This window comes from Equus asinus, chromosome 25, assembly GCF_041296235.1.
Source record: "Equus asinus isolate D_3611 breed Donkey chromosome 25, EquAss-T2T_v2, whole genome shotgun sequence".
Taxonomy (NCBI): domain Eukaryota; kingdom Metazoa; phylum Chordata; class Mammalia; order Perissodactyla; family Equidae; genus Equus; species Equus asinus.
In genome coordinates this window covers 37,699,813-37,715,635 of record NC_091814.1, presented here as the reverse complement: position 1 = coordinate 37,715,635, position 15,823 = coordinate 37,699,813, and the positions used below count along the sequence as shown (strand labels likewise).

At 36.4% G+C, this 15,823-nt stretch overlaps 1 protein-coding gene across 7 annotated transcripts in view; it reads left to right on the top strand.

The window, feature by feature from the left end:
• The window catches only part of HMCN1 (hemicentin 1), a 436,035-nt gene extending 420,521 nt beyond the window's left edge, over window positions 1–15,514 (top strand). For 4 of the 7 annotated variants that reach the window (XR_011498040.1, XM_044757668.2, XM_070496978.1 and 1 more), the window contains 5 exons: window positions 773–901; window positions 2,859–3,209; window positions 6,813–6,932; window positions 12,403–12,529; window positions 14,061–15,514. Coding sequence is in view for 5 of the 7 variants with exons in the window: in XM_044757668.2 (XP_044613603.2) it covers window positions 773–901; window positions 2,859–3,209; window positions 6,813–6,932; window positions 12,403–12,529; window positions 14,061–14,427 (1,094 nt within the window). In the remaining 2 variants the exon portion in view is untranslated. Of the gene's footprint in view, window positions 1–772; window positions 902–2,858; window positions 3,210–6,812; window positions 6,993–12,402; window positions 12,530–14,060 lie in introns of those variants that run through there. The other 3 variants (XR_011498041.1, XM_070496979.1, XM_070496980.1) reach the window with 2 other exon arrangements.
• The last annotated feature ends 309 nt before the right edge of the window (window positions 15,515–15,823 follow it).

Below are 15,823 nucleotides of genomic sequence, written 5' to 3'. Positions count from 1 at the left end.
AGAAGCACTCACAACTAGAATATACAACTCTGTATTTGGGGGCTTTGGGGAGAAGAAGAAGAAGAAAAAGAAGATTGGCAGCAGATGTTAGCTCAGGTGTCAATCTTTAAAAAATAAAGAAAGAAATGAGATGAGCTAAAAGATCAGAAGACCGTTTAAGAAGCTACATCAAAAATATAGCCAAGTGGAAATGGAAAGTGGGGATATATGTGTTTGAATGAACGAATTAGAATTACCCAATCTTGGAAACTGAAGGGATAACTTAAAGATAACTCTGATGTTTGCAGGCTGGTTGGCTCGGGAAAAAAGAATGCTGTTATCATAAATAAGGGAGTAGTGATAAGACACTGGGGACATGTTGAGTTTGAAGTACTGTGCTGGTAGAACATGGAGATAGAGGTGACCAGCTGGCAGCTAGAAATGTGGGAGTGTAGATGAGAAGCAAGGAGTCCTACTGCCCTAAGACTACCTCACCCAGCTTGCTAGAGTCACTAGCGTAAATAAGATGGCCAAGGGAGGAGAGGCTGTAGAGAAGTGGAGAGGAAAAAAAAGGCTGAGGATAAAACTCTTTCCATAGTTGGGAGCAAGAGGAGGAAAAGTTAAGAAGTGGCAGAGCTAGGACTTGAACCCAGGTTTTCTGATTCCAGGTCTCGACCACATGGTGAAAAATGCAACCTTTGGCAATTTTCTAAAGAGTGTTCATTTTAAATACAATGACTTTGGGTTTTGAAAGAGGAAGTGTTATTACTTTTTATTGCCTCCATGTCTGTAGATATTGATGAATGTAAAGATGGGACCCATCAGTGCAGATATAACCAGATATGTGAGAATACAAGAGGCAGCTACCGTTGTGTATGTCCACGAGGTTACCGCTCTCAAGGAGTTGGAAGACCCTGTTTGGGTAAGTTAACAAGAACTCTTATTGAGTAATAAAGCTACTAATATAGTTACCTAGCATTACCAATTCAATTAGGACCACTCTCTATCCTCAAATGCTTTCTTGCTACAGTTAGAAGATTTGTACATTGGTTTAAGTAATTCATAACATAATTTGAATTACTTCTTAGAGACTTCCTATTGAATTCAGTTTACACTGACATTTCAAGTGACAATAATAACCACTTACAGAGAGCTCACTGTACACTATACATGTCAGAGTGAGGTTCTGATATAATTGCCATGACAACTTAATTATGAACCTTGTCTCATTGATTTTCCTTCTATGCACATGACTTAAGTGTTTGCATATATGCATTTTATTTGTATATGAACTATACTCTTATGTAATATAAAAGTTTAGGTATAAGGGATTAAAATGTGAACACACAATTTAAGTGAATTGATAATTATTGATATTATTAAGTGAATTGATAATTATCAATTGATAGTTGATGAAGTTATGGGAGAACTTTATCTACCATATGTTAACTGCTTACTATGTGCCACTCCCTCAATTGCCTGTTTGTTTCCATCTTAGTTATGGATGAATATAAAGTAAGAAGGGTAACAGACAACAGCAAGTATCTATAAGAAGGTAACTGTATGCTTTTAAAAAATTAATGCATTTATAATCAAGAAACTGAGCTATCAAATTATATTCCTCCTCAGAATATTTAAGTGCAGCAGAAAAATTGTATGGGCTTTTAAATACTGGCTTCTGGTTTGCATGCCATGCTTTTAAGAGGCAAATTGGTTGCCTTGGTTGTCTACTTAATTATTTATAGCCAATTTCCCATAAAGACTATGTTCTGTCTTTATGCGGTCCCTGGCACAGTACTTTGCACACAGCAAATGTTTAAAGTAATACTATTATTTTAAAGAAACTCTTTTAAAATAAATTCTTTTTAATAGCAGAAATATATAACATATCACTTTAGCCTTCCATTTAGATATTGTCATTTATATATAATTTAGCATCTTGATCAGTCATAGCAGTGACCCAGCAGAATGAAGTGTGTTCATTTGTTCACTAATTTGATCTGAAGTTGAATGTCGGGCATTGGGCTGGGGCATAAATCAATGAAGAAGGTAGGACCATTGCCATTTTAGTTTAAAAATGTTAATTTTAACTCCTGCCTACTAAAACAATTTGTAAAGCAAAATTTACTACCTTTATTCTACTTATTGATGTTGTTTTCTTTCATATACCACTGTGGTAATGAATTAAAGAGTTTGGTTTTGATCTCTGGTTTTCATTCACTTTTCCAATTTACCGGAAGAATTGTGAGTACATACTCTGTGTTGACGTAGGAATAGAAAGAAAAATAATTTTCTTTAATTTTACAGATTTTGTGAGTTTATATCTTAGTAAGAAATGATTCTGTCTTCATTTTCTTTTTTAAAATTTTTTGTAAAAAAATGTACTTGGCTTGATTAATAATTATTGATTGAAAAGAGACAAAGAAAATAAAAATATTTGTAGTTGTACCAACATTCCTTCATCTGAAACTTGTAATTGCATGAAAGATTAGAGACACTAGAGGTCAATATTCTAATTGAATGCAAACTAGAGATGTGATTGCATTCTTCCCTCCACTAACAGAATTAAGGTCTATATTAACTTTGAACTCTAATTTTTCTGGATTCAAGACCATGTTTTCCCATATGACCCTTTATGTTTCTACTGTACCTGTGAAGCAATCTTTAGGGAGAGTCATAGAATCTTTCTGTATATTTATAACTGAATGATTAAAGCTTTCTTGAAAGTTCACAACAGTTAAGTACTTATTGTATTCCTGGCTTTGGAGGGTAACATAACGTCTTCAGTTTGTTTCACAGACTGATTGTTTATTCCTGTGTTTTGTGTGTGTATGTGTGTGTTTTTTTTCTCTTTTCTATGTATCATGGCACACGAGCAGACATTAATGAATGTGAACAAGTGCATAAGCCTTGTGCATATCAGTGCTCCAACACCCCCGGCAGCTTCAAGTGTATCTGTCCACCAGGACAACATTTATTAGGGGACGGGAAATCTTGCGCTGGATTGGAGAGACTGCCAAATTATGGCACTCAGTACCATAGCTATAACCTTGCACGGTTCTCCCCTGTGAGAAACAACTATCAACCTCAGCAGCATTACAGACAGTACTCACATCTCTACAGCGCCTACTCAGAGTATAGAAACAGCAGAACATCTCTCTCCAGGACTAGAAGGACTATTAGGAAAACTTGCCCTGAAGGCTCTGAGGCAAGCCATGACAGATGTGTAGGTAAATGTCAGCTGTGTTACGTTTCCTTTCTGTGGGCTCACTTATAGACCAGACTGTAAGCATAGGACAGCACCTGTGACCTTATGGGTTCAGTGAACTACATCGATCTCAAATCTGGGATGACTCAAAGTTTCAAGGCATTTACTCCGGCACCTAAAACTATTACAAAGTTTATTTAAATAAATGATGTATTTATGCATGTATTGCATGTATTGCATGCATTCTGATAATTTATTGTTTTATATTGAAATTTACTCTTTGTTGATCACACCTAAAAGTGTTACTAAATTCAATGCTATATAGATGCTATATAGACATAAATTTTGGTGGCATCCAGAATATGGTTTTTGTGAAAAGAGAATCTGCCTGTTGCCACAAAATATAATACCATCTGATTATGGCTAGATCTGATTGATGCCAGAGCAGTGGGTTAAAAGTGAAAGCAACTCAGTCGAGTTGTTCTGTATGACAGCCAACACTGCATTGACTGTTGTCCCATACTCCCCGTGGAATTTCTCAGTTTGATTATTTTGTATATATGTGTCACTGAAAAGATAATGTGAGCCAGGACAAAATTAAGTTGCTTCCATCACTCTAAAATGTGTGCTTTCAATATCTTTATCTAAACTCACAAGTCTGTAATTTGTTTGCAAAAGTGAAGAGTAATTTCCAACTCAAGAATTGAGATCTTATTTTCAGTAAAGTTGCAAACATTACCATCTGTCATTCATTTAATTGAATTTTCTGTGAGTGTTTGCATGTCATTGAGCTATGCACCAAGAAGAATTAGCAAACACAATTTAGCCCCACTATTTGTTAGATGAAAAAGGAAGGCAAGGAAGAAAGGGAGGAGGGAGGCAAGAAGAGAGGGAAAAAAACAAATACTGGTTAAATTGAAAGCCTCCTATGCCAACCTCATTTTTTTGCATTTTTCCTAAGTATTCTACACTTTGCTTATTCTCTCCGAAATATGCTTTCTGTTAAACATTTCTTTTAAACTTTAAAAACTTTCTTCTCCTTCTGACTTCAGTTTTTGTGACTTTTTTTACCCTTCTCCAAGCCTTGTTCCTGCATCGTTATCTTCTCACGTGTGCTTCCTTAGTCACTCTTAGGTGGACCCAGTTTCTTATATCATCTCTCTGCAGTTGGGCCCTCAAACCCTGTGGATACTTAAACTTTAACCTTTTTTCTTCAGGTCCACAATTTCCCAGAACTTTTCTGTCTAGATGTCCTGAGACATATGAAATCTCTGCCCTGGGACAGCATCCTAGAATTGTGGACAGTGCTAACTTCTTTTACTCCTTGAACATTAATGCATTCATTAACAGCTCTCTACATTTTGTCCCATACGGTCAAACACTATTTAATTACCAAACCTGTGGACTCCACTGTCCTTGCAAGTAGGTCAAACACCGCTCTCAGCCTGCTCCAAACCATTCTGAGAGTTAGTAATTTTTCATCCCCATGATTTTGACCCTACTCTTTGACAGTGAAAACTTTGTACTGTTCTTTGATTGACAGAATTAACATCTGACATTCTGTCTTTCAAAGTTTCTTCTAAATAGTCATTCCCACTGAAGGGTTTCCATAGCTTATTACCATCCTGCTCTCCACCTTCATCTTAGACAAGCTCTTCCCTCTCCTCTACCTCTCCTCTCTGGCCCCAAAATCTTTGTTTCTGCTATGATAAATGAATTAAATTATGCCTCCCTACACCATACACCATCTAGCTGATTTCTTCTAAATCATCTGAAGGTCCACATCATTTTAAGAAAGTGTTCCTGATTAATAACCCAGTTCTCTATCTCTTTATCACTACCTATACCCTGCAATTTCATCATAGCGTCTTATAAATGTTTTCTGTGTCTTTGTGTTTATATTACACTAATATTATGTTTATAAGAATTATCTTCCCCAAACCATCTACTGTTTGAGGCAGCTACTGTTTCGGAGAAAGGACCAATCTTGGAGAATCTAAAATAAACTTCTGTAACTAGTCAATTATTGGATATTTAAGTTTTATTTGGGGAAATTAATAGGCTTAAACATTTAAAAATATTTCTTAAAATATGGTGAGTGTTTCATAGTGTTGGTCCTAATAAAGAAATTTACACTAAGATTGTAGACAGCTTTGGAATTACATAACAAGAACAACTTGCAATAAACACCAAATGCCTTTCATTAACCATCTGGGATAGACAACTTACAAAAGATTCACATTAACACTATGAAATTTTGTTACACTTGAGCTAAATTTTGGCTATTTAAGGAATTGGTTCCTAAGCTTAACAGGAAAAATGAACATGGCTTTGCTTCTTAACACAGAAATCCCACTTGGGGCTACTTTAAAATTCATACTCTGGGAAGTGCAATGTTAACTACTTGGAGTTCAACATCCCTTACATTTCTGTTATTTTAGGATAAAGCAGATTATATAGGGAAAAAGTAAAAATACATCATACAGTTCTGGAATGAATGCGCTGGTTAACTAAAATGAGGCAAAAACATTGACAAACAAATATTTGATGAGTGTTTATCTTCAACAGATTTTGAATCATTGCAATTATACTCTGAACATATGCAAAATATGCAAAATGAAAAGATCTTTTTGCTGTGGGTCATTTCCCAGTTGTCACCTCATCTTCTCTTTACTTCCCCCCTACAGCACCCCTGCTCCCATTTCATGCCATGTTCTCCTCTTCCTTCTTCCACTGGTTGGTGTGGGCTCAGGGACTGTGAGCAAATTTTAATATTAGTCAAGGCAAAACACAATTGGGACAGAAAATCTGAGGCCTCCCAAATCACATCCCTTATCCTGAAAGCAAATATCAATTAATTTTTAATTATCATCTATTGTCACTCTCCTTTTTATTGCTGTTTTCTTGGCATGGTTTAACAATAGCAGATAGATAGATCTTTATAGCTTATAAAATGCTTTCCCGTATATTGCTGCATTTGAACCTTCCAAGAAACCTGTGAAGCAGAAGAATCCACTGAGATCTCAAGAAGTTAAGTGGCCTGCCCAAGGTGACAGCAATTATATGTATGTAGTTGCCATTAGAACTTTACAACTGTATGAAGTTTGATGAATATTACTATCACAAAAATAAAAACACTTTCATTTGATGATATCTGTGTATGGAAAGCAATGCATGGCTTTTGGAAAGAGAAAGTCAGCTAATATTTAAATAAAATGAAAACTAATATTTTTTTCCCAATTAATCTCAATAGAAACTGTCCTTTAGGTAAATTCTACTATTCTGTCACGAGTTTAGTACTTTGGTGGTTTAGGATCTTATACAAATTTATTTCATCTGTCATTTGGGCCTTACTTAACTAATATAGAAGTGGGCCAGTTTGGGGCTTCAGCTTAAATATGCTTATACACAGGAGAGGTGTTCATATTTTATAATATAGCACGTTTATATTGGACTCCATTAAAAACAGATCCTGATGTCAAACAGCTCCGAGTATTTTAAAACACAAGTATGAAATCACCCAGAAGTTTTTCTATTGAGTATCCACAACTCGTTTACAGTTGGTTCTATCAGAGTTTCTGCCTTTGTTTTGCATGGTTATACACTCTGCTTTCTTTCTGCACAGATATTGATGAATGTGAAAATAGAGACACCTGCCAACATGAGTGTAAAAATACCTTTGGAAGCTATCAGTGTATCTGCCCACCTGGCTATCAACTCATGCTCAATGGAAAGACATGTCAAGGTGAAAAAAATGTGGGGATGTTTATTGCTGCAACTTGACTTGCAACCAACATAGAAGAGTGCGAGAAATTAGATGTTTTCTTTTTTTGAATAATTATCCTCCTCTTCTTTCCCATTTCCATTGGTCAGACTTATCTTTAAACGTGGATTTTGTAGGAGAAGCATTGAGAAAGCAATTAAGCAAAGGAAAAGAGTTGAGAAACATTTTTGGTATGATCCTACTAAGAGGAGCAAGAATGACTAAACCAGTTCATACTACATATTTTTAAAACTAAACGGAAATAGACCTCTTTAAACATCTTCTCACAGTTCAGCTAAGATGGAAGAGGGAATGGGAAGAGTTATCAGTCAGTTTACTTCAGTGTTAGGCATTATTTTAGACTTTGACTTAGTGATCAGTAGATAAGAGATTAAATGATGCATTCATTCTTTGAGTCCACAGATGATGAGAAACAATCATGTGCTAGCATTGCAGGATGCAAATGGTTTAAACAGATGAATAATATATAGTCTCTTTCCTTTAAGATCTTAGACCTAGTGGAGAATAACATGCAAATAAGTGCATAATCAACATGCAAAGTTATAGGTGTTGCCACAGGGTTTTGGAGAATGTCTAGTGATAGTAGAAAGATAAAAATATCAATCACAATAATACCCTCTTTACACCAAAGTGTGAAAGGGGCATTGTACTTTGATGAGGTGTATTATATTGTATTGTGTATTTAGATCAAAAAGAATATGAACTTGTATAAATCTTTAAAAATCTTCTAAGAAACCCCCTCAATTTTGTGAACAAAATCTAGGAGTATCATGTAGGTCTTAATAAACCTCTGAATTTTATTAATGTTTGTCATATGCAAACTCTGTCCTTCTCTAAAGTATAACCAAATCTCCAAAAAGAGTGCTTTATCGTAGCAATCAGATTTAGATTGAATTTTCCCTTTCTGTGAGATGCACAAAAGACTTGCTAGGATGCAGCTCATGGAAAATGTTTCTGGGAGGCAAGACCAGGACAGACGATGACTTCACTTGCGTTACCCTGAGCCTCCCCACCCATTCACCCATTCATACTCCCTGAGAGCCGCTATTGTACCCTGTGGGCCAGAATAGGAAAGTGAACGCAATAATAACCTTGCTCCCAGCCATCAGTCACCAAATATTTATTAAGAACATACCTTATGCAGAATATTTTACTGAAATTTGAAGTACTGAAATGACATATTTGCATTATAGTCTTATGTTTTTCCAAAACAACTATCATCTCATTTTAATCAGCAGTAAAGATTTGTCAAGGACAATAATTTGTGCCCATTTGACACATAATAAAACTAATTCTCAGAGTGATTATGAGAGCCTTAACGTCCTAGAACAATTGAGAGCAAGGGTAGGACTTGATCGCAGATCTCCTGAGGTCTGGAATAGTCTTTGTCTCTCCTTTGATGCTGTGCACTCCAGGATCATTGTCCTGTGCCAGCAGGGTGAGATAAGAGCATTCACACTGTCTGTGTTTTATAACTCTCCCAAGTTCCTCAACCCAAGAATCTTTCTGAAGAGGTGGCAATGCCCACACTAACACTATACTCCCTATAGTGCACCGGGAACCGAGGAAGGAAACAGGGTGGAGACTGAAGCATTTGAATAAACAAGCGGACTGTAAACCCCTTAATCAGATTTGTAAGGGTTATGTTATACGATATTCTCATTAGAGGATTTTTCTTCTTTTCTAAATTATGCCAGTTTGTTTTTTAGTTACCCTTGTCACTCATTCAGTTCAAAACATTTTTCTACTTTCGCTTGTGCTTCAGAGAGTGGAAACTAATATGAACAAATCAGAAACAGGTGTCATTTGAAATTCTTGCAATTTAAATAGGCTACATATTTTTGTGATTTTTAAAAAGACATAAGAGGAAACAATTATGCCCTTTAGAGAAGTCTTTTCTGTAAAGAATAACTTAGAGTCTTTTTATAGCTTTAGAAAGTGTTTGAAGTGTTTGTGAGAAATAAGAGACTACTTTTCATTCACATGTGCGTTTTTGAAGCTTAATATGTTAGTGATAGAAATGTCAGGAATAAAAGGGAAATTAAAGTGAATTTGACATTGAACAAGGACAGAGACTCTAGGCAAAAGAGGCAGTCATAAGATTGAAAACTGAAAAACAAAAAACACAACCAATCATCATGCGCTCAAGAAGTGGAGAGGAGAAACTGAAAGATCCTTATACTGATTTTAAGCACCGCCAATCTAATTCTGAAAATTTTAAAACACTATTTTGGCATTGCATCTGAATAAGTGTTCTAATCTATCCAAGTTTCGAAAAAGTGATCCATAATGTTTATCAAAAATCTGAATACTCTATACTTTCTGTAGGACAAATGTTTCAATTATGTTTATCTTAATTTTTTTTAATGTATCTAGAAGCGCTTGGTTAAATGCATTCATATGTTCTAAAGCTATTAATATAAAAGTTTTTCAGCCCATCTTGGTATTCTTTTCTTGTAGCAATAATATTTATGTTATAAAATAACTATACTTTAATTTCTGTCATAATAATCTTCTTATAATCTTTCATAAAAACCAGACATCGCCACATTGTCAGTTAACAGAAAACAGCCCTATTTCTTCATCTTTTCTGGCTTCTTTTTTTAAGACCAGTGAGTCATGAATGAGCAGAGGGAGGAGAATGAAGGTTTCTAGGGTGCTGAATCCTGAGGAGACAGTAAAGCCAGAAGACAAAAGAGGGCCACTTGCCCAAAAGCTCAAACACTTAACAAAAGCTTTTCTATGGGAAATGTACGTTATTGAGGAACTAAGAGCAGACACTTTGTACGTTAGATTCTGATATTTCTTTATAGATTCGTATTCAGCCAATGTAAATCTGTGATAAGGTAGCTGCTCTTATTATGCATACAGACCTGTGTCCAGATTCTCGTCTCCATGCCACCATTTTCATGGGCCCCTGCAGCACACTGGCCTCCATGTTTCAGCATGAGTTCACTACAAAAATTAGAGCAAAGGTGAAATTTGGAGGATGAGTGTGAAGGGAGTGTTTTCATATGAGAGAAAAGAAGATAAGGCTAATTGAATTTTTTCACATTTTCCTAGAGGGCTTTTCACTTTATTCTGAGACAATCTCATTTTGTCAAGGAGATGAGGTGCTTCTGACAGATAAAATCGTAATTAGAAATTGGTTCACAGAGACAATATGCAAGATTTAACTGAGATAAACACTTGTTTCACACTGTGTTCCATTCCTGTAGGAAAACTTTCCCTAATATAAAACTGATGGAAAGCACATTATGTCATTGTCAGCACATCTAAGTAACCAAAAAGTAGAGTAAGTGATTTACTCTCTGTCATCCTAGCTCAATATCTTTTTACTCTGTGCAAACTATTATTAAATTTAAAGAATTACATTGTCATTTCACTAGAACATTTGAGACAGAAATGCAAATGGTAATTAATTTGGAAATAAAATTTAACATTTGTTATCCATGATTATTATATTGTCTCTTAGAATTTCTTCTCTTCTTTCTCTTTTTTTATAGCAATATTCCAAGTTACTAAGATTTCACAAAAGCGCTTCACAACTTTAACCCAAGTCCAATATAAATACCATTATGCAGATACCAAGTCACTTACTACTGTGAAATGACATAATAGTTACACATGCCCATTACACATACATATACCCACTACTCCAAAGAGAAATTTGAAAACCTTAGACTTCACTCACACTTTTTAAAATTGACCTTTAAAGTTTCTTATCGTGTTTAAAGTAGTTGCAAAGGATGTGAATTCTGGCATTGTTATTTGATGTGCGTGTGCTTTAAATATATTTTCATCAAAACTTTGGGGCTGCAGACTAAACTCACTCAGAGAATGGAGAATGACCACTATATAATTTAAAAGCCTGTACTTATTGTTAAACTAAATAGATTGACTGTCAGAAAAAAGGTTAAGGTGATTTTTCTGTTCCATAAAAGTGTTAGTAGGTGTTCTCATAACAACCAGCTCAATTCTGAAATCTAATTTAAAAGAGAGAGCCGAGCCCATTGGTTTGTAGCCAGGATGAAATAAGGCCTGCCCCCGTCAGTATGTATATCCAATGTTCTCACCTTCATATGTGTCTTGAAGTATTTTATACCCAGGTATCATAGACTTGGGATTAGTGGAAACCCTTCTTTTGTAAAGCAGAGAAAGGATGTAAGAGGGGAGAGGAGAAAGGGGAACTCCAGGCCACAGGAAGTTCTCAGGTGGATTGATTTTAGGAGAACTTAGGGAAATGAGGATCTGATGGAAATTGATTCCCTGAAGTATTTGCCTTCCCTCGTACTGCTGGAAAGCTTTCATGCACCACCACGGGAATGCAGGCACCACAGTCCGAAGTTATTGCTCTAAAATATGGTCCTGACCTTTGAGATCTCAAAATCCCTTAAAAATTTGGAACTCTACGGACCTTCTTCCCAGAAAATCCATAAATGGATCTCAATCTCACTCTGTCTTGCTGTCTCTTTGTCTCTATCTCTCTGTCTGTCTCTCTCTCTCACACACACACACACTCACACACAAAAACATTTTCATTCACAGATCCCTTGATGCTCAAATATGGACCCTAAGATAAGAATATGGCTCTTAGACACTCGTTTTCAGAAAGCTCAAAAAAATTTTATTTAGCTCCACCTTGATTTTTGTTGATTTTAGTGATTTAAGTCTGCTTTTATTTAACAAATGTGTGTAGAAAACAACAAAATAAAGAGCATTTCATTTGCATGTTCCCCCATTACTCTAGAGAGAGCTGTTACCCTGGGGAGAGCATCCCACCACTGTAACAACTGAGGATGGATTCTGCACTGTTCAGATTTGATCAAACTCTGCTTGTGGTTCTTGGGTCACTCATTTGATCCTGTTTTTTCCTTAATTCTGTCTTTCTCTACACCATCTGACTGACCTGTACAGGCTCTCTGTATTTATAACTTGACTCTTTTCATTTCCACCACCCTACCTTCCACTCAACGATTTGAACTTATAAAACAAAATACTAGGGAAGGCTCACTCACATTTTAAAGAGATTCTTCACTTTACAGAAAGATTTTTAAATTTTTAGCTTGTTTTTAGTGATTTAAAGTATTATTTGCTTTTCAAAACTCAAATGCACTCTATTTTCCAAATATTAAAAATACCGGAGTGTTCTTAATAGCTTCCCTTCTACTTTTGTAGCTCTTGTTTTTCTATGTCCTTTCACATTTGTTAAAAACAGCAATAGCTTATCCTCAAAGCAATCTGGGAAATAGCACACCGTGTATCAGGATCCCCACTTTGTGGCTGAAGAAGTTAAGTGTAGCTACTGAGTTCATTCCTGGGGAAGAGAAGGCCAGCCCTTGACATTCCAGGCAAATGTCCTCAAGGCCTGCTCTCATGGCTTGTTCTGACCCGTGTTGCTAATGCTGCATGTTCCTTGTGCTGTTGCTAGATGTTGATGAATGTCTGGAGCAGAATGTGCGCTGTGGGCCAAACCGCATGTGCTTCAACATGAGAGGAAGCTACCAGTGCATCGATACGCCCTGTCCACCCAACTACCAACGGGATCCTGTGTCAGGGTATGTCTCGCCTTCTCTTCCTGGGCATGCTTTTGAAAATCCTTCTTCCTCTCTCTTCTTTACCAACAAACCCTGTCTGTAGTCATGTTTAACTCACAGGAAGTCAATAACCCCAGGGAGATGCGTAGGTACAGCGTGTTCCTTCTCCATGAATGGGCAAGAAATGAGCTCATCCTGCAGCAGCCGCTGAAGCCTAAACTATCACTTTTGGCTGCCAAAGCTTCCTGGAGCAGTCTCCCCAGCATGTAATCCGCCATGCGACATCTAGAACTCTGCCTCGGCAGTGAGCATTTATGAGGCGATAGAGCCTGCCTTTCTTTGAAATTTTGTAGTTTCTATTTGTGTTGCCTCACGGTTTTAGGGCTCTCAGCCCTTAAAGCAATCCAAGAAGTACCTTGACCATTACTATGATGACTCACTGTGACTCCATGAGAGAACAGAGATGAGCAAGGATGAGTCAATAGTCTGCCCATTCATATATTGTCTTGCCTACATTTCCTGCTATGTGAAACACTGTCTTCTCTGGGTTCTGCATAAACCACTCTTCTATTTTTCTCCCTCCCCTTACAGAATGTCGTACTCTGTTCAAGTACCAAGTTAACAGGGTGCTTAAAAACAGAGGTAATGGTTGTCGTGTGTAGGACCTGCTAATAAGAAGGTGATTCTGAAACCAAATGCTGGCTGGAGCACACACTGTTTTTCCTCTGAGCTGTGACTACCAAGTTACTGTAACATGGTCGAGTGTGGGCTGCTAGGGATCTACCGAAAAACCTATTCGTAATTGGTCTCAGGGGAATAGGAAGAGGAGAGAGAAAATGAAAAATATAGACTTAGGAAACTTCTAAAAAATACCGTAACTGAAGAATCTGTATCTGTAGAAAATAGTCATTTGTGCATTTTTTAAATTTTACTCTTTATTACCAGTGATTTCTGGCAGACAATTTCAAAGTCGTGATCACTCAGATGCAGCCAACATGGGCTCTGGAAAAAGAAAATACAATATTTTTGTCAAAAATAATGAAGACAGATACAAAAGGAAGTGTTTCTTTTTCCCAGGAATCCTAGCTGACCTTTTATTATTTTTGGAAAAATAAACCAATACCAATATATTCTATTTCCGCTTTCAAACAGTCTTAGGATAGATGTTAAAAATTTTAAATGGCTTTATTCCTCTCTTTAAGGAGTATTTGTTTCCAATATATGTGCAGATGTTTCTGTTTCCAAAACTGACTTTTCATTTTAAAGACACTTTGTGGTACTCATACTTCCTTACTTCAGTGGTTCAAAAGCTTCGATTTTAATGGAGCTGAGAGATAGATATTTGACTCTAGCCCAGCATACTCTCTTAACCATCTGGCGTCTGGTTTGAGTTAGTGACGTAGAGCATGGTGTGAGCCTTACTGTTGCTACAGTCAGACTGTCTCCTGCTTTTAATGCCTAAAAGTTGTCATGATCATGATCACCTGCATCGTGCCTTCCCGAGCTTCCAAGCCTGATAACTATATGCGGTTCATGTGTTTGTTGTCCTTAGGTTCTGCCTCAAGAACTGTCCACCCAATGACCTGGAATGTGCCTTGAGCCCATATGCCTTGGAATACAAACTTGTCTCCCTCCCATTTGGAATAGCTGCAAATCAAGATTTAATCCGGCTGGTTGCATACACGCAGGATGGAGTGATGCATCCCAGGACAACTTTCCTCATGGTGCATGAGGAACAGACTGTTCCTTTTGCCTTAAGGGATGAAAACTTGAAAGGAGTGGTGTACACAACACGACCACTACGAGAACCAGAGACCTACCGCATGAGGGTTCGAGCCTTATCCTACAGTGCCAATGGGACCATTGACTATCAGACCACATTCATAGTTTATATAGCTGTGTCTGCCTATCCATACTAAGGAGTTCTCCAGCACCTAATCCACATATTTAAACTGCATTAATCAGGGGACTCAAATCACCTTCCAGATTACCATCTCCTGAACAGTCACAATCTTGGCAACTTGAAAATGGTGCTATGCTCTGTTTTGCGTGTCTTCCTTGGGACTGCTGAGGGATTTTCATCATCCCACCACGGTCATATCTTTTGGTAAGGTCTAGAAAAGTCCCTATTATTTTCTTTATTTATTACACTGGAGCAGTTACTTTCCAAAGATTATTCTGAACATCTAACAGGACATGTCAATGATGTTTTATAGTAGCATAGTAGCTAAGATCATTTTCCTTAAAAAAACAAAAATAACTATAATCATAACTCAAAGCCAAGTAGATTTTCTTAGCATTTCACCATTTTTAAAATAATAAAACCAGTTGCTATGTGTTTTGATTAAAACTTATTAAGTAATTTATGAAGATGCTTTTTAAAAAAGTATCGATACTTTATAATAGGACTTGTACATGTATTTTCACTTTAAGGAAAAAAGAAACGTCACTTATTTTAGAAATAGAGTACAGCTTCTAGAAGGTTAGTTAGATCCCAAATGGTGCTCACCTTGATTGAACATCCAAAATAAGGATATTTTCAGTGATTTTGTAAAATCAGCTGGAACCACTTACGATAATAGAAAGAAATGTTACTTTGTCCTCGGATGATTATTCACAGCGTGGATCTTTGCTCTAATATTTTGATATAACCGTCCATTCAATTAGCTCCATAAATTTTACAGTCCAGCATTTTTTTATTTTCCTATCAATTGGAAATAAGTTTTTTTAAATACCAATGAGACAGTTTTCTTTGTATTTTTCTTGAAAATCTTGTATGTTCAATTAGCGTAGATGTTAAACGTCAATACACTGTACATGGTGGTAACAGACTCTAGAAGCAATTGCCAAGATGTATTCTATTTTTATGAATTGTATATATAGTACCTTAGTGTGTATTTTCTATACAATGTCTTGATGGACTCTTTTATGAAATTATTTTATAAAACAAAAAACAACGTTACAGCAAAACCAGCCTAAATAAAATATTCACATCCTTTTTCTTAACTTTGTCGAAAAAGCTAAAATTTGTTTCCTGCTACAGCTATAACACACATAAAAGTTTATAGTCATACACATGTATACACACACACGTGTATGTCATACATATCATGATTTAATCATCACAACAGCTTTTGAGATAGCTAGTATTATTATTCACATTTCATAGGTCAAGATCCTGGGATTCAGATAACTTATGTAACTTCCTTAAGACAACACAGCTAATTAGTGGCAGAAATGGCATACCTCCTACCTCTTAGGACTCCAAGCCTTTATTGACTCCACCTTTATTGCATGACAGTTTTCTCACTTACC